Genomic DNA, 18,458 nt, shown 5'->3' with positions numbered 1-18,458 from the left:
CATATGAATCTTATATGCAAAAAGAGCAAACACCATCCTGCCAGAGACTGCGGTCTACACAACCTACAGTATCTCAGAAGTGAAGATTAATTTCACCACCAGTGCAATAGAAACTTTCTGCTGCATGGCTGGCAAGGGAGCAGTATGAGTAATCTGCAAAGAAATGGGCAAGAGATGTGGGTTTCTCAGGAACTGGTTTCCTCCTTGAAAGCAACAGCAAGCAGGCAACCTTTTCCTGAAAGTGAGTTTGCCTAGAAGTCCCCAGACAAGCCCTGTGGCTCACCAACTCTGAGCCACGTGTGATGAGGGCACATCAGTGTGCATAAGTAGTACATGGCAGGCGTGCCAAATCTAGGGAACCGAGGTGCTTTTGGCCTCCTCAATATTTGTTTGAAGGGGGCCAGAACCCTTTAATGTTGAGGGCGCTCTGTGTATGTTAAAGGTAAAGGGGACCCCTGACACTTAGGTCCAGTCGTAGCCGACTCTGGGGTTGCGGCGCTCATCTCGCTTTATTGGCCGAGGGAGCCGGTGTACAGCTTCCGGGTCATGTGGCCAGCATGACTAAGCCGCTTCTGGCAAACCAGAGCAGGGCACGGAAACACCGTTTCCCTTCCCGCCAGAGCGGTACCTATTTATCTACTTGCACTTTAACGTGCTTTTGAACTGCTAGGTTGGCAGGAGCAGGGACCGAGCAATGGGAGCTCACCCCATCGCAGTGATTCGAACCGCCGACCTTCTGATTGGCAAGTCCTAGGCTCTGTGCTTTAACCCACAACGCCACCTGCATCCCTCTGTGCATGTTGGGTGCATGTAATTGCATGTCACAGCTTCAGTGCCCAGCTTCATCACAGCGCTCTTTCTCCTCCAGAGACTACAACATCACGGAAGTCTGCACTGGCCTATGCCGTGTCAGGAGACATGTGTGACGTCACACATTAGCGACGCATGCTGGGGCCTCTCAATCTTGGGAGCAACCTGGCACCTCTGACGCATGCTGGGGCCTCTCAATCTTGGGAGCAACCTGGCACCTTGAGGGCCCCAAAATCCCTTTGCACACCAGTCAACATGTAAAGTGAAATGGGGAAGAAGATATTTTTTCAACTTCCAAGCTGGAAGAAGCAAAGCCTTTTACAACACACACATAAGCTGAGTTATACAGATAAATCTGTTGATAACACAGTAATTCAAAAGCAGAATTAGGCATCTGTCCAAAGCAGACAAATCAAACCAGAGAATCAAAAACAATCTTAATTAAACAATTGGCTCCATAATAAGCTTCCCATATTAGAATTCTTCACCATACTGTATACACTGACAGCAGGATTTTTGGCAGTGGATGGGAGGACAGCAAAAGAGATGCCTTATCTGAATATCATTGCAAATCTTATGGGGTTAATAATAATAAAAATTTTATTATTCATAACCAGCCCACATGGGTGGCTTCCAACACATATAAAATCATAAAATATTGTTTTGCAATCCCAAGATGCTGAATATGGAACTTAACAGAGGAGCATAAGTTCAAGTGGACCCTGACTAGGTCTTAGGAAGAACTTTTTGACAGCAAGAGCTGTTTGACAGTGGGACGTTACTTCCTCCTACATTGGAGGCTTTTAAACAGGGGTCAGATGGCCACCTGTCAGGGATTCTTGGACTAGGGGGCCCTTGGGGTCCCTTTCTACTGAATAGTTCTATGATTCATTGAAAGGAGATTCCAAATAAATAAATAAATAAATATAATAATTTTTTATTTATACCCCGCCCACCCTGGCCAGAGCCGGACTCAGGGCGGCTAACACCAGTAAAATTACAATTAAAAAATAAAATAAAATAATAAACCAATTTAAAATACACGTTATAATATAATTTAAAATGCAGCCTTATTCTAATAGTATTAAATAGTATTAGGTAAATAGTAAATAGTATTTAATAGTATTAGGAATAGTATTAGGAAGAGCTTTCTGACACTAAGAATTGTTCAACAGAGTGCTTGACTCTCCTTCACTGGAAGTTTTTAAGCAGGGTTTGAATGGCCACCTGTCAGAGATTCTCCTGCTGAGATTCCTGCATTGCAAGGGGTTGGACTAGATGACCCCTGGGGTACCTTCCAACCAACTCTACAATTCTATGATTCTATGACACATAAGCTTATTTAAATGCATTATTTAAATAGATGTGGGTTTCTCAGGAACTGGTTTCTGAGAAATATTTATTTATCTATTTAAATTCCTCCTAATATATGCATTTTCTACGTATCAGTTGGTTTTGAGAACCCCACAGCAAAATTCAGAGAAGTGTGATTTTTCGAAAGCATAGCTGCATTTTGGTTTGCCATAAGCAAATTACCGTATTTTTCACTCTATAGGACGCACCAGACCATAGGACACACCTTGTTTTAGAGGGGGAGAACAAGAAAAAAAAAATCTACCGCTCTCTGCTCAGCACCCCTTCAGCGAAGCGGCAGGAGAAACAGAGCCCCTTCCATTTCTCCTCCCGCTTGGCTGAAGGGGCGCTGTGCAGGTCTCCCTCTCTGCTGAAGCCAGGAGAGTCTTCAGCAAAAGGAACCCAAAGCCTGCAGAGCGCAGCGGCTATCCCTCAAGCCTTCAGAGCGTAGTGCAAGTTCCCGCTGCGTTCCTCAGGTTTCGGGTTTCCTTTCGGCTTCAGCGAAAGGAACCTGGAGCCTGCGGAGCCCAGTGGGAACTCGCGCTGCACTCCGAAGGCTTCAGGTGGATATCCCTGAAGCCTGGAGAGCGAGAGGGGTTAGTGCGCACCAACCCCTCTTGCTCTCCAGGCTTCAGCAAAAGCAACGCAAAGCCTCCGGAGCATGGAGGGAGCGCTCCCTCTGCGCTTCAGAGGCTTCGCGTTGCTATCGCTGAAGCCAAGGAGCCTGCATTTGCTCCATAGGACACACACACATTTCCCCTTAATTTTTGGAGGGGAAAACGTGTGTCCTATAGAGCGAAAAATACGGTAGTTAGCGTATCATGAAAAATGTAAAAGAAAAATGGAATGACTCCTCCATCACTAGATGGGGGTTAAACCTCCCCTAGTATAAGGTCAACAGACACCTACCAACAGGGGTGCCAACTTGAATAAAATATTGTGGGGGCCCAGCTAAGCTCCACCCTGCATGTGATCACATGATGCAGTGCACACACACCATTTGAATGGGAATGCCCATCAACTTTGTGGGGGCCAGGGCCCCTCAAATATTTTATTGTGGGGGCCAAAGCTGCCACAGCCCCTAGGAGTTGGTTCCTATGCCTACCAACTGAAGCTTGCAGCTTCAGTCCTGTTGTGTATATGAGCAGAGAGCTAGGATTCAGGACGTCACTTTCCTCCAAAAGCAGGTGAAACATAGTGAGTCAATAAACCCTCTCCAGCTATCTCTCAGTGCATACCAATAAATAGCAAATAGAAACAGCTGGAGGATCTTATAGCTCTTGCTCCATTGGAAAGGAGATAGTTATGTTAATATATTGGCCCATTAGGTTGGCACTTACTGTCCAAAGGCCGGCTCTAAATTTCTCGCCTCGAATAGGCTTCCAGCAGTTCAATGAGAGAAAACCTCGTATAATAGCTGGGCCTAACAAGACACAGGCTCATTCTCAAAACAGGCCCCTTCCTCAGAATTGGTATTTGGAGACAGCTGGCATTTATCTGCAAACAATAGGGAGGGCCCACAGGGTGAGCTCATACTGCTTTTGGAAGTTGAAGGACATCAACTTTGGTTCTGTGGAAAGGCCAGGAGAAATGTGCCTCCCATGCCCTCACCCCATCAGCTCCTTGGGTTTTATTTTGAAAAAGTTAAGGTGATAGTCCTTGTGCTTGCTGGAAGAAGTTGGAAAAATCTAAAGGCTTGTAACCAAGCTCCTTTAAAAAGCCCAAACTTATTCTAAATCCCCTGGATCCAGAACCCTGAAAGAGAATCTTTTTCCTTTCTGAGAATTAATCTGGCAATGCTGACACATGCACACGCACACACACACACACACACACCTGGCCCATAGCTGTCAACTCTTCCCTTTTCTTGCGAGGAATCCTATTCGGAATAAGGGAATTTCCCTTACAAAAAGGGAAAAGTTGAAAGGTATGCCCTAGCCGAAAGAAGAAGAAGCTGTTGAACTTTATCACCATAGATTCAGGTCAAGCCCCTCCACTGCCCATTGCTATCTCCAGGCTTCAGTCCCTCACCTGTGAAAGTGGGCAGTATATTTTGCAAGTTCGGCGCATGGCAAAAACATGAGAGTTTGCAAGAACAGGCTTTGCCCATGGAAAGCTGCATAATATTTTTTTTGCAAATTCCAATCTGTGTACAGGTTGCGTCAGAGCAAAAGAAGAAGAGGAAGAGCTCTCTGCCCATGAGGAGCATACAATGAAGAGTTTTGACAGCACAGGGAAAATCATTGGTTAGGAAATCATGGAGATAAATAAGAGACATTATCACTTTTCACCTGACCACAACATACAAACCCACCAAGTTACTCTTGCCAAGGGATGCAAAAATCCATTTCTGCTTCTCAATCTTCCAGTCTTAAATTCAGTTCCACATGTTTCCACGTCAGTATGCTTCTTCATTTTTTCAAATCCTTATAAAAAGAGCCAGGCACTAACCCCCCTGCTCAGGGCAGCCTCTCCACATGCCGCCTGCCACCAGTTTGGGACTTCTTCAGGGTGCTGCCCATGTCACCAGCAGAGGACGCCAATTTGGAGCCATGGCAGCTGCCCCATGTCCCACAGTGGAATATACTCCACTGTGCAGCCTGAGCAACCAGAGGGAGGAGAAGCAGCTCTGGCGGCAGCAGTTGCAATAGGCACCTCTGGAGGGTTCATCAGGCCTTGGGGGAGCAGAACCTTGATTCTCAGTCAGTCACCAAAAAAAGTGCCCAGACTTTTTGAGGTGCTCTCAAATAGAGAATCTTCAGACGCAAAATGAACCTGGTGCCCAGCTAATTTTGAACCCTGCTTACAATCAAATCGGCCAAGCCAAATCATCCCTTAAGTCACTGGTCTTCAAACAGTGGGATGGAGGACCCACCAGTGGGCCATGGCCTGGTCCAAGGTAGGCCAGAGCAGCAGCATGCAAATATATGGTAAAAAAATAAAATAAGAAATTGATTAAATTGTGGGTCCTTGGTCTGAAAAGGTTGATGATACCTGTTCTGGATTAGGGATGCAAAAATCTGTCCACTTTGCTTTCTCATTTTTACAGTCTCCACATTTCACATCTGTTTGCTGGATCAGGCCTAAGAGGGCCCATCTACTCAGCATCTTGTCCTCACAGTAGCCACTCAAATACCCTGCAAGCAGGATCCGAGCACAAGAGCAACTCTTCCCTCCTTCAGTTTCCAGCAACTGGTAGAGTCTAAAGTCTGCTGGGATGCAGCACTGACATGACCAATGAGAGAGAGAGAGAGAGAGAGAGAGAGAGAGAGAGAGAGAGAACACTCAAAGGGGGCCCCCACTTCAGCCTTGCTTTTCTGCCCCCAACCCCTTGCACAAAGCCGATCCCCCAGATCCCAGTGTCCAGCCCTGTGGAGGAGGAAATAAAGTTGCAAAGGGTAAGCAACGCAAATGATTGACTGAAAGAGAGAGACAGACAACGAACCCTGGTGATAAAAGAGAACTAAGGAAATGTAGCTCTGCGTGGAAGGTGGAAGCAAAGGCGTCAACAGCTCTCAGCTCCTCGCCCACATGGCAAGTGTCAACACATTCACCTTATCCAGTGGTGCTTTTTGGGGTGGCGGAGGAGAGAGAAGGCAGAAAGAATGCAAAACCCTGGCCCAGCTCCAAAGTTTTCTCCAGCAGAACAGAAGAGAAAGAGAGATGTCATTCCTTGCACTCTAATTGGCCTTCCCCCAATTTTTGCTCCATTCCTTCCTTTCTGCACCATTTCATGCTTATTCTGCTACGAAGCCAGACAATTGCTTTATAACTCTGGGGGACAGTTTGACCGTCTGCGAGCCAGACTGGAAGCAGGCTCACAGCAAATGCGGGAGAGGCCAAGCTTAGCACCCATTGGAAGAGTTGGGGAACGGCTTTTGTTTTTAAATAATTGTCTCTTCCTTTTTGCCAAAGCTAAAATTTGTGTGTATATGTACATATTTAGCACATATACATATAACACACACATATATATCCTTAATTTGATAATCCAGGCAGAACGGGAAGGGGCTTAATGTTTTGAAATAATTTCATCTTCCTTTTCAGCAAAGCAAAAGTGTTTTATGTGCCTGTCTACAGAATCTTATAACTGTAGAATTGGAAGAGTCATTTAGTCTAACCCCTCGAAATGCAGGAATCAAAGCCACAAAAGCTCTGACCTGATGGCTTTCAAATCCCTATTTAAAAACCTCCAGCGAAGGGAAGTCCACCGCCTTCCCCTGCCAAAGAGTTCTTACTGTCAGGAATATGCACAACCTGCAGATTTAACACATAGAATAAGAGAGCAAGAAGAACGTACATTTAAAGAAGACTGGAAAACATGTATTGAATATATGGAAAATAACTGTATACAGCTGAAAAAGCTGGCAGAATTAAGATAAATGCAACAGATAATTTTTGATGGATGTAAAAATGGAAAATTTATTTGAATGGTTATCATAAAATATGCAGGGATGTATGATATATAAAATGACCCATTGAAATAAAAGAGGGGGAAGTCATTGGATATTTTAAAATTTGTAAAATGCTTTTTTGGAAGTAAAATTGAAAGTTTAATTTAAAAAATATTAATAAAAAGAGTTCTTACTGTCATAAAGTTCTTCCTAAGGTTTAGAAGGAATCTCCATTCTTGTCATTTGAATCCATTGGTTTGGGTGAGTCCTACCATCCGGAGCAGGAGAAAAAAGAAGTTTGCTCCATCTTCCATGTGACAGCCTTTTAGATATTTGAATATGGCTATCCTATCTCCTCTCAGTCTCCTCTTTTCCAGGCTAAACATACACAGCTCCCTCAACCGTTCCAGACCATTAATCATCTTGGTCACCTTCCTCTGCACACATTCCAGTTTGTCAATCTCCTTCTTAAACTATCTATCTACTTTATTTATCCAGTTCCCAACTTAGCCTACCTCACAAGGTTGTTGTGGGGATTAAACAAAGAGTGCAGAGAACCATGTTGAGCTTCTCAGAGAGAGAGAGAAAGGTGATACATGAATTCAATAAATAAGTACAAATAAATATGCAGGCCATTTCCCCTAATATAATACATTCTTTTGACTACTTTCCCTAACACACACATATCTACCTGCACAGTTTTCTCCATTATTTCTAACCAAAGAACTGCATCACAACTCTGGAGGAGTATAAATTTTGCAGGATAGCAACATTTGACTCCACCTATTGTTTGAGGAAGAAATGCCAAGAAAGCCAAATTTGTTCAGCATCCCTAAGTCAGGAAACCAGCCTGGAATTTCCTGCAGGAACAGAACATGTACATGGCGGAAGACTCAATTTTTAAAAAAGAAAAAATAATGTGGACTAGCATCTACATCTTTGGACTTGACCTGCAAAGCCGGCTTCAATCTAGCCCTGCTTTGAATGTGGCTCCATTCTGGTCCTCTTCTCAATGATGTGTCACCCGACTTTCACACCCAAACCCAAGTCTGGCTCTTGGATAAACACCCCTGCAGATGCCTTGAAGTCTGTAGGAGGGGGCCGTTATTTTGCTCTTTCCCTCTCTTCACATCCTGCACCCCATCAACCTGCTCGCTCCCCCGCCCACATCCATAAAAGCTTCTGAGAAAGCAGCACCATTGTGGGGAGGGAAACAGCATAAACTTTTTTTTTTACAGCCAGAGAAACAGCTGGGAAAGCTATTACCCACTTTATGGGCCCCCAAGATCAGGGCTGCCCCTTTCATTTGGGGGGCGGGGTGACCGTCTGCAGCCCCAAGAAGGCCAGGGGGGGTGGGTCACCATAGTTCACAGGAGGTCCAAATTCAAGACTCCCCAGAAATAAAACCTGACCTCTAAACAGAACAGGGAAGATGGACAAAAGAAAACTTTCCTCAGCTGACATAAAAGTAGTTAAGTGGGCTGGGCTTGAAGACACACCCCCTCAAAAAACCAAGCCAAGTTTCTCCTTTGAAGGAAGCAGCATTTGATCCATTTCAGTTCCTAAAAGGACACCCAAATTTTGTTGGTTCTACATTTGTAGGAACTCAATCCTTTAGTTTAGCAGCCCCAACATTTTGGCGCTCCCTGCCCATTGCTACTTGGCAGGCGCCTTCACTGTACTTTTTTCAGCACCTGCTAAAAACATTTTCGTTTAAACAAGCTGCCCCAGATGTTTAGAATGTCGGTGTGAGTTTTAATCGGTTTATAGTCTATTCTTATGTGAATTTTTCAACGCCTTACATTATTGCTGTTTATTTTTTCTTATTGGTTCATTTGGGGGGGGGAGTTACAATCAAGTGGTGTATAAATTTTATGAAATAAATAAAAGAAGGGGAACCTGTGACTCTCCTGTTGCTGGTGGGCCAACTACCATCAGCAACCCCAAACAGTGATGATGGCATCTAAAAAATTGTCCAAAACTCCAATCTGCTAAACGAAGAAAAAAAGATGCCGATGGGAGAATAAGGTTTAAATGGACTAAGACAAATAAGCGAGTAAGCAGTGAAAGATGGAAAGAATTTGCTGATTTGATTAACAACTGGAATAGAAAAAGGGAGGTGGGAGGAGGCCGAGGAAATAAGTTATTGAAAGATGGAATTTGAAAAATGGAAATGTTTTCTTTTTAAATGTTTTTGTTTTTTGTTCTTTTTTGTGTTGGTGGGGTGGAGGGGGGTGTTTTTATGTATTTTTATGTATTTCTATATATTTTTAAATTTTTACTTTTTCCCCTTTTTCTTTTTTCTACGTTATTGTATTTGGTCTTTTTTTTTTACTCTATCTTTTGTATTTGTGGAAAATTGAATAAATATTATTTTTTTAAAAAAACAAAAAACAAACAAACAGTGATGATGGATGATGGGCAACATCCAGACGGTCACAGATGCTCCACATCACCCCTCCTCATGAATGAAAATCAACTGTGCTGGAGCTTAAAAATTAATATGCAAAAGTTTAAAAGGCACAAGGAGAAAGGATAATAATATATTAAGGATGGAATAACAAATAAAGTGAATAACAGTAACAAAAATAATAGTAGGTAAAGAAGATCACACGCAGGTGGAGGGAAGTACTGGGCTGCGGGGGAGGGAGGTGAGGGGATCAATTGAAATTGTTAAAGATTGGTATAGGATTTAAGAGATTAAATTTTTTATAAAGATTCTATAAGGAAAGCAGAAAGCAGCAAGAAATATCAAGTAAAGGTATTGGAGAGGAGATCAGTGTAAATGAAAACATGAGACTTATGGTTTTGTTACATATGATTTTATCTTGGAATTGTCTATTTATTTTTGAGTACAACTCAGTATTTCTGATCATGTTTAAGGTACCATTTCTTCTATGGCCCCCAACCCCTGTTCCCACACAAGCCCCTTCTGTCCCTTGAACACGAAGGGAAAGAAAGAACACAAGCTTCTCCTGAGGAAGGCGGAAGAGTTTTTACAAAAGGGTATCTTTTAAAAATAGAAAAATATTATTGATATGCTGAGCAATGTTTAAAAAATGTATCTGTAATATTGCATAAAGTGCCAGCATGCTGTAGTGGTTAGACTGCTGGACCTAAGAGACATGGGTTCAAATCCAGGACTCAGCCATGAAACTTTGGAGTCAGTTCCTGCCTCTCAGGGTGACCTGCCACATGCAGTTGTTGTGGGGATTAAATGAGAACCTGAGACAACAAGATCCAACATTCCAATCTGGCCATGAAGCACCCCAGGTGTGTCCAAGTCCCTGCCTCTCAGCCCGACCTACCTCACAGGGTTGGTGTGGGGATTAAGTGAGGAGGAAGAAAATAAAGTAGCCCACCTTGAGCTCCTTGGAGGAAATGGTGAGATATACATGCGCTAAAAGAAAAAAAGAGAGGAAATGCTTGCACCTGTGGAATGCGCTAGTTGGGTACTGCCCTAAGGCGTTTGCCATCGTCTTCGAGATAGTGATCCCATATCAGTCCCAAAAGATACTTGATGTCATCCTTACTTGAAAGCATTGTAGTAGTAATAGTAGTAGTACAATCATACCTCGGGTTGAAGTAGCTTTGGGATACGTACCGTATTTTTCGCTCTACAGGACGCACTTTTCCCCCTCCAAAAATTAAGGGGAAATGTGTGTGTGTCCTATGGAGCGAATGCAGGCTCCTTGGCTTCAGCGATAGCAACGTGAAGCCTCCGAAGCGCAGAGAAAGCGCTCCCTCCGCGCTCTGGAGGCTTCACGTTGCTTTCACTGAAGCCTGGAGAGCAAGAGGAGTCAGTACGCACCGACCCCTCTTGCTCTGGAGGCTTCAGGGATAGCCGCCCGCTGGAGGCTTCAGGGGAGTTCCCGCTGGGCTCCGCAGGCTTCAGGTTCCTTTCGCTGAAGCCAGGAGAGTCTTGCTCTCCTGGCTTGAGCAGAGAGGGAGAGCTGCGCAGCACCCCTTCAACTAAGCGGGAGGAGAAATGAAGGGGTTCCATTTCTCCTGCCGCTTTGCTGAAGGGGCGCTGAGCAGAGAGGGGGAGAATTTTTCCCCCTTGTTCTCCCCCTCTAAAACAAGGTGTGTCCTATGGTCCGGTGTGTCCTATAGAGCGAAAAATACAGTATTTTCGGGTTGCGCGCTGCGGCAACCCAGAAGTAATGGGGCGTGTTACTTCCGGGTTTCGCTGCTCGCGCATGTGCAGATGGTCAAAATGACGTCACGCGCATGTGCAGAAGCGGCGAGTCGCCGGGTTGTGTTCGCTTCTGGATGTGAACGGGGCTCCAGAACAGATCCCGTTCGCATCCAGAGGTACCACTGTAGTTGTTATAATTAGAGAAAACACCCTGTCCCTCACACATATACACACAAAAAGCAGAATCCTGTAGCAGCCCAGAAATTTGATGTTTGACCACAATGGAGCAGAGATCCCCATCTCCATGTCAATGTGCTGATTCTGCTTTGATTTGGGATTTTCTCTCTCCAAGACCTGGCATGGAAATGGCATTGCCCATTGCCAAGAACAACAACAGTAATGGATACCTAAAATCCTGGACTGCCTCTTAGCTCTTGATAAAAGGCAGTTTGCTAAAGAATAAAAAGTATGAAAGGTTACCCCGGGCTTCCAGCCAGCAATGCAAAACTCTGGGACCCATTCACTCCAACATCCCTGAATGTTAGGAATTGCACATGGTGTCTGAAATGGTAAAGAAGCACTCTGCTGGATCAGGCCAGTGGCCCACCTCCTCCAGCATCCTGTTCTCGCATTGGCCAACCAGATGCCCATTATAGGAAGCCCACAAGCAGGACCTGAGCACAAGAGCAGCCCTTTCCCCTCCTGTGGTTTCCAGCAACCGGCATTCAGAATAATTGCTGGCAGAGCACAGCCATTGTGGCCAGTAGCCACTGATAGCCCTCTCCTCTGTGAATTTGACTCTAAATCCTCTTTTAAAGCCATCAAAGTTGGTGGTCATCTCTGCCTCCTGTGGGAATAAATTTCATAGTTTGCACTGCATGAAGAAGGACTTTCTTTTGGACTGAATTTCCTTTAGGACTGATGGTGACAATTCTCTCCCCCCCCCCCCCGAAAGGACTCCCTGCCTATTGAGATCAAGCAAGTTCCTTCACTGTACAGTGGGACCTCTGGTTACGTACATCATTCCAGAGTTCCCTTCTTAACCTGAAGCACCACTTTAGCTAATGGGGCCTCCCGCTGCCGCCGCACGATTTCTGTTCTCATCCTGAAGCAAAGCTCTTAACCAGAGGTACTACTTCCAAGTTAGCGGAGTCTGTAACCTGAAGCGTATGTAACCTGAAGCGTATGTAACCCGAGGTACCACTGTGCTCTCTTCAGTGCCTAATAAAAGCATTCTTCTTTAGACAAGTCTGCCCAGATGTTTACAAAGTTGATATGAGTTTTAATCAGTTGTTTTAACTTTTGGAATGTTTTAAATTATTGATGTTAACTTTTCATATTGATAATTTTACTGTTTTAACTTTTTTTGTAAAACTGCTTTGAGGTTTTGCTTTGCTTTTTTTTTAAAGTGGTGTGCAATTTTTCGAGTGGTGGTGTATAAATTTTAACAAACAAATAAAATATTTTTTATCCCTCCTTGGATATTCCAACATCCAGCTTTGCTGGGTGTCCATGAGATCTTGCACTACAACAAAGAGAGGAAAACTTTTATCTATGAAAGGCCTGGACCACACGTTTGGCCAGAGATGTTCTCACAGTAAACATTTTAGGGGGAGGGGGGCAATATAACCCGGTTCCTTTCAGAATGCTTGGAGGTGTGTGTCTGTGGAGAGGGGCTGCTAACTTGCAGTCACACATGCAAAGGCACAAAAGGTGGCTTCTGAGATACTGGAGGCCCCAGCACTGCAGGGCTAGGCAGCACTATCTGGTTTTGAAGAGCAAAGCAAACATGAAGAAACATGTTGAACCTATGCTGTTGACATATAAAGGGGGATTTAATCTTTTTTTTTTTTTTTCCTTTTTCTTCTGGTTCTTCTTAGCAATTGCTAAGTTTTGAACAAAATAGTCCCAAGGGCAATTCTCCCCTGTGAAAACAATATTTTAACATTTCATTATGAAATTGCAAGGTTGCCTACGCAGAAATGGGGAGCGGGGCGGTGATGGTGCAGAAACCAGACCTTTGTCCCGTTTGCAAGCATGACCGCACACCAGTCATCCTAGTTCAAAACCAGCTTTCAGGAGGACAAGGACAGTCCTCTCATTTTGCAAAGCCCAAGGTCCACATCCCTCCATAGACAACTTTCAGGCCACTTGGTAAAGCAGAGGTGATCAACTTCAGGATCAAACCATTGGCCCATCTAGTCATAAGATGATAAGAAGAGCTTGCAGGATCAAGTCCATCTAGTCCAGCATCTTATTCTCACAGTACCCAACTGGATGCCCTAATGGGAAACCCTCAATCAGGATCTGAGTGCAACAACATATCCTTTCCAGTAGCTGGACAGGAAACCCTTAGGCATGGTTCTGCTATCACAACCGGTCTCCTTAAGAGACTGGCTGCTGGATCAGGCTAAAGAGGGCTCATCATAGTCCAGCATCCTGTTCTGAGGTTGGCCAACCAGATGCTCCAATGCAAAGCCTTCAAGCAGAACCTGAGAACAAGAACACTCTCCTGTCCTGCTGCTTCCAGCAACTGGTATTCAGAAGCAGACTGTGGAGGCAAAGCCACAAACCTGAGGCACATCCATGCCCAATGGCTTGGCTGAAGGCAAACCCTGACTCACAGCAAGTCAAAAGAATGAAGTCTAGATGGGGTTTTGCATTGTGCCTTAACCACTCTCTCGCTTTCAGGGTGGAGGAGTACCGAGAATCCAGGAAGAGCGGATGCCATCCTTTCGAGCTCTTCATGGGTTATCTTGAGGCACCTCTTCTACACACACACACACACACACACACACCGCAGTAGCAGCACAAAAGAGAGAATTATTCTATCATACCCACAACACATGACTCAGTTGCCTTCCAAAAACTTGGGAGTTGGGAGTCTTGGGAGTAAAAAAGAAAAGAAAAAAGCCATAAGATAGCACTGTAATTGGGCGTGGTTGGGAAATCAGTCTGAGGGGGCCATACAGACAGAGAAATGATCACAGTCTTCAGCCTTTGGATGGTAAGGTTTTTAAGTTTGTGTCCACAACTTTCTGAGCAACCTTCCAGAGGCCATGATCTGGTTGTGGGAAAGGCTAGAGGAAAAGGTGAGCAGAGGAGCAGATGTGAATTTTATCTTTGTGCAGTAGACTCGTTTCAACACTCACACGCCTCCTCCATCCTCTGTCCAGGCAAAGCAAAAGGCATCATCACAGATCAAGGACACATCGCAGCCAAACAAAAGCAGTTGTTAAGGAGCAGGGCCAGAGAGGGGTGTGGTCTAGGAAGAGAATGTGGCTTAGGGGGTGCCCTGAGGGCCAAGCAGAGCATGCTGGAGGGCCACTTCCACCTCCCAGGACTCCTGTTCCTCACTCCCTGCCTTCAAGACCAATGCATTTATTATGACATAAGTTTTCATAGACTCAAGCCCTCTGCATCAGATTCTAAAAATTTGCAGGTACCTAAAGGAGAATATTGTGCTTGCTGTTTCATAGAATCAAAGAATCTCAAAGTTGGAAGAGACCCTGAGTATCATCTAGGTCAACCCCTTGCAATGCAGAAATCTCAACACAGAATTATAGAAGAGTGGGAATGGAACCTGAGGGTCATCCAGTCCACCCCCCTGGAATGCAGGAACATGCAGCTGTCCCATACGGGAATCAAACCTGCAACCTTCGCACAGTGGCGTAGCGTGGGTTGTCAGCACCCGGGGCAAGGCAAGTAATTTGCGCCCCCTAACCCGTGGATTTGCGCCCCCTAACCTGTGGATTTGCGCCCCCTTACCCTAACCGGCAGATGTTGCGCCCGGTGCAGCCGGCCCCCCCTGCACCCCCCACGCTACGCCACTGCCTTCGCATGATCAGCACAAAGCTCCAACCAACTGAATCATTTGGGGGCTCGTATGTGTGTGTGAACCCTACTGTCAGTGAGCATAGCCACTTTCTACTGAGTCAGACCCCTGGTAGCTGAATGGTAGCAGCTCGCCAGGAGTTCATGCAGAGGGTCTCTGCCTACCCTGTCCTGGAGATGTCAGAGAATGAACCTGGGACCCTTCTGCATGCAAAGCAACAATTCCCAAAATAATAAAGTAATTATTCTAGTCCTCATCATTCTGGATAAAGGGTTCAATTGAACAGGAATGTAGGGAGCTGCCTTATCCTGAATCAGACTACTGGATTTTCTAGCTCAAAACAATCTACACTGACAGCGGCACTCCAGGGTTTCAGGCAGGGGATATTTGCAGCCCCACCTGGAAATGCAGGTGAGGATTGAACCTGGGACATTCTGCATGCAAAGCAGGTGCTCAGCCACTGAGTTATGCTCCTTCCTCCAAACTAATAGCCCAGTCCTCATGCTTCTAAATAAATAAGCTGTCTCATATTGAGTTCGCCCATTGGTCCGCTGAGCTCAATGCTGTCTGCACTGAGCGGCAGAAATGGGTCTCTGCCTTTTCAGTCAGGGGACCTTCTCAGAACCTACCTGGAGATGCAATTGGCGACTGAACCTGGGACATTCTGTATGCAAGAGGAAAGCAATTTCATTGGAGGCTGTAGAAGGAGGGTTTTATCCACACAGTTCACACATTTTATTCGTTCTTTATTAGGCATTATCATCTCTTACTCTTACCATCTCAGGGCACACTGCAAATCGATTAAAGATGCAAAGGACCAAAGAAACAGGGCAGAGTGAATGAAAATAAGATCATATCATGGGGGGATATGATGAAGACAACCTTTGTCACGGATGCAAAACTTTGGGACTAGTTCACTACAAAGTTTACTATTGTGAATGGAAGGAATCAAACCCAAGGCAACACTAAAAAAAAAACCCATGCTGGTTCAGGTCAGTGGTCCATCTAGTCCAGCATCCTGTTCTTACCATGGCCAACCAGATACCTGAAGGGAAAGCCCAAAAGCAGGAGCCCTCTCCCCTCCTGCAGTTTACAGCAACTGGTATTCAGAAGTGTTGCTGTCAGTCAGAGCATAGCACTGTGGCTAGTGGCCATCAATTTGCCCTTTCCAGTGGCACCCACCCTGGTGGTTAAGAGATTATTAAGAGATGGGTGCAAATGCAGCCCCCCACCCCAGCTATCTCCAAGTGCAGCACATCATGAGGCAAACCACAGAAAGAGGCCACACTGAACCTGCTTCTCAGAACTTTTATCATGTTCAGCCGTGAGCATCAACCCGGAGGGGGGGGGGAGAGGGAGAAATCCAGACAGTGGCAAAGACTAGCAAGTCAGAACAGGGCTGATAAGTGCTTGAAACTCTTGTCATAAATAAGGAAGAAGAAAAAATCACAGGTGGAAATTAATTTGAAAGAAAAGGAAAGGAGGAGAAGGAGGAGGTGTAAGACTGGGGGTGGGAGTGGTGTCGGGGAATCCCCTCATCATCCAATATTTCTGTCAAGACCAGGCTCCTAGATCCAGGCTGGCTGTAACCCTCACAGACTTTGTAAATAGTTCTGCCAAATGCTTTGCGCTTTTTGGGAGATTTTTGGGAGAAGATGCATTGAAAATAGATTTAAAGAGAAATAAAAATTAAAGGAGGGAAGAAGTATTGTGGGGGTGAGGGAAGAGCAATAGGCGTGTTCTTTAAAGCTACAGTTCCAGAAAGATGCTAGGTTTCAGGATCTGCCTCCCCCCCCCCAAGGGGGGGCGGGATAAAAAAAATTACAAATCCCCCTAAAATCCAGAAGTGGAAACTGTTAACCAATACAGTTTTTCCTGCTTAAAAAGCCCGCCCCCTAAAATCACAAGGAGTTGCTTATTCTATTCAGAACTCAAAAGTCAAAACGCTGAGCTGGACTGGGAAGTTAACTGGATCACTTTTCTGCTATTTTTCTTTTGAAGAGAAACTTTCCCACACCGTGGTGGGATCACCGCCGGAGTTTTGCAACAGTTGCAAGATCAGGCCTTTTTCCTCTCGATTTTGAAAGCCTCTTTCGGATCTCTCTCCCTCCCCCTCCACTCCGCCCCACGTTCAATCGCTCAACCCACTGCCAACTTCCAAAGGCGAAAAAGGAAACGCAGCCAGACCCGATCCCAGAAACGGTGTCTTCCCCTCAAACAACAACAACAAACCCATTCCCTCCCCCCAGCAATTAATAGTAGGGGTTTTTTTTGGGGGGGGGATGCATGGGCTCTTCCTTGGACTGTCCCAAGGCGCTCCATGCAAATTTGCAGAGATCACTTTTTAAAAAAAGCATTTAAAAGAAAAATCAAATGCAACACAAAAGCAACACAACAGATCGCCGTGGCCTGCCCTGATTTGCCCATGATTTGCACCGGGAGAGTGAAAACGACGAGGGAGCCTTGTGAAATTGACAAGGCCGCTTCTTTGAAATGTTATCAAAGGGGTTTTCGCTCCTGGCCACCCCCTTTCCCCTCCCCCCTAGAGAGAGAGCGGAGAGCTCGGACCTTCTCTGTGATCAAAAGATCGGCTGCGTAATAAAGACATTTTACCTCCCCCACAACACACCCCATTTCCCAGATCCCTTTCCACGACACTCAATATTGCGTCTGTGTGTGTGTGTGTGTGTGTGTGTAACACTGGCAACATAGAGATATTACAATATAGCTTTGCATTTTTTTCCCGAAGCGGCCCCTCTCCAGCTCCCCACCACCACCACCACTCCGCCCCGCTTTCTCTTTTTTTTTAAAAAAAAATTAGAAGCCGAGGAAAATCAGCCAATAAAACTCACCCAATGGAAGAAAATGCTTGGTGTCCATCGTTTCTGGTTTAACTCATGCCAAACGCGATTTGTGGTAGAGCGATCGGTGGAGGAATTTCTTTTTTCTTTTTAATTAAAAAAGGAAGGGGAGCAAAGAAAGAAGAAGAAACCTCACAGGACCAAAAAAAAAAATCAAAGCCGGAAGAAGGGTTTGGGGTTTTTTTTTAGGAGGCAGATTTAAGTGATTTTTTTTTGCCCCCTCTCCGCAAGAATTACTTGTGCAAAGGTTGGCTGTTTGGAGATTGATTTGTTGATTGGGGGGGGTCTCCCCCCTTTCGCCCCTCTCTTTCCTGCTCCTCCTCTACTCCACCCCACACTTGGAAGAAAAATAAAAAAGATGAATGTGACTGTCTCTAGGTCTGGATAGGAAAACGCCGCCAAGAAAGTCCCAGCGAGAGGCGAGTCAAAATTCCGCTCCCACGGGGTCCGCGCGAAGCCGAGACGGAGGGAGTTGTTGCAAACTCACCCAACAATATAACTAAAGTACTCGGGTGTGTGTGCGCGCCCGCGCGTGCCCCGCTCTGTTTCTGTCTCTCTCACTCGCTCACTCGCTTTGCTGCTTCTCCCCTTCCACCGCCCGCAGCTGAAATTGCAAAAGGGACCCCGCCAAGGGGTAACCTGACGGCCGACAGGTCTAGCAGCGACGGGGCATTGTCCGGGTCTCAGGGCGCGCGCAGCTGGGATTTTAGGGAGGGGGAGTTTCGGAGGGGGAGATTTCCTAGGGACCTTAGGAACCAACTCCTACAGCCAGGCTGCCTTCGTCCCCCACATAAAATACTTGAGGGGGCTTAAGGGACCCCAAAGTTGGTGGGCATTGCGAGTCAAATGGTGTGTTGCCTGCCATGTCCTGTGATCGATTATGCGTGGCGGGGCTTACCTGCCACACACCCACCTCAATATTTTATTCAAGTTGTCACCCCTGCTAGGGACATAGGATGCTGCCTCACCCTGCATGCAAAGCTTAAGCCCACCAACTGAGAGCTATATGGCCCTTATCCTAAGATTCTAGTCCTCATCGTTCTGGATGAACGGCTGCCATAGATAGA

General features: G+C 45.6%; 1 protein-coding gene across 9 annotated transcripts in view; it reads right to left on the bottom strand.

Annotated features, from left to right (window-relative positions):
- RXRA (retinoid X receptor alpha) overlaps nucleotides 1–18,003 on the bottom strand; it is a 130,380-nt gene extending 112,377 nt beyond the window's left edge. For 3 of the 9 annotated variants that reach the window (XM_083423789.1, XM_083423790.1, XM_083423792.1), the window contains exon 1: nucleotides 17,383–17,966. In XM_083423789.1, the coding sequence (XP_083279915.1) occupies nucleotides 17,383–17,410 (28 nt within the window). In that variant the 5' untranslated portion in view covers nucleotides 17,411–17,966. Of the gene's footprint in view, nucleotides 1–17,382 lie in introns of all 9 variants that reach the window. The other 6 variants (XM_083423791.1, XM_083423793.1, XM_083423795.1 and 3 more) reach the window with 4 other exon arrangements.
- Nucleotides 18,004–18,458: the final 455 nt, after the last annotated feature.

This window comes from Podarcis tiliguerta (genome assembly GCF_965153285.1).
Source record: "Podarcis tiliguerta genome assembly, chromosome: Z".
NCBI lineage: Eukaryota > Metazoa > Chordata > Lepidosauria > Squamata > Lacertidae > Podarcis > Podarcis tiliguerta.
The sequence above is the reverse complement of the archived record's forward strand: the minus strand, read 5'-3'. Positions and strand labels throughout refer to the sequence as shown.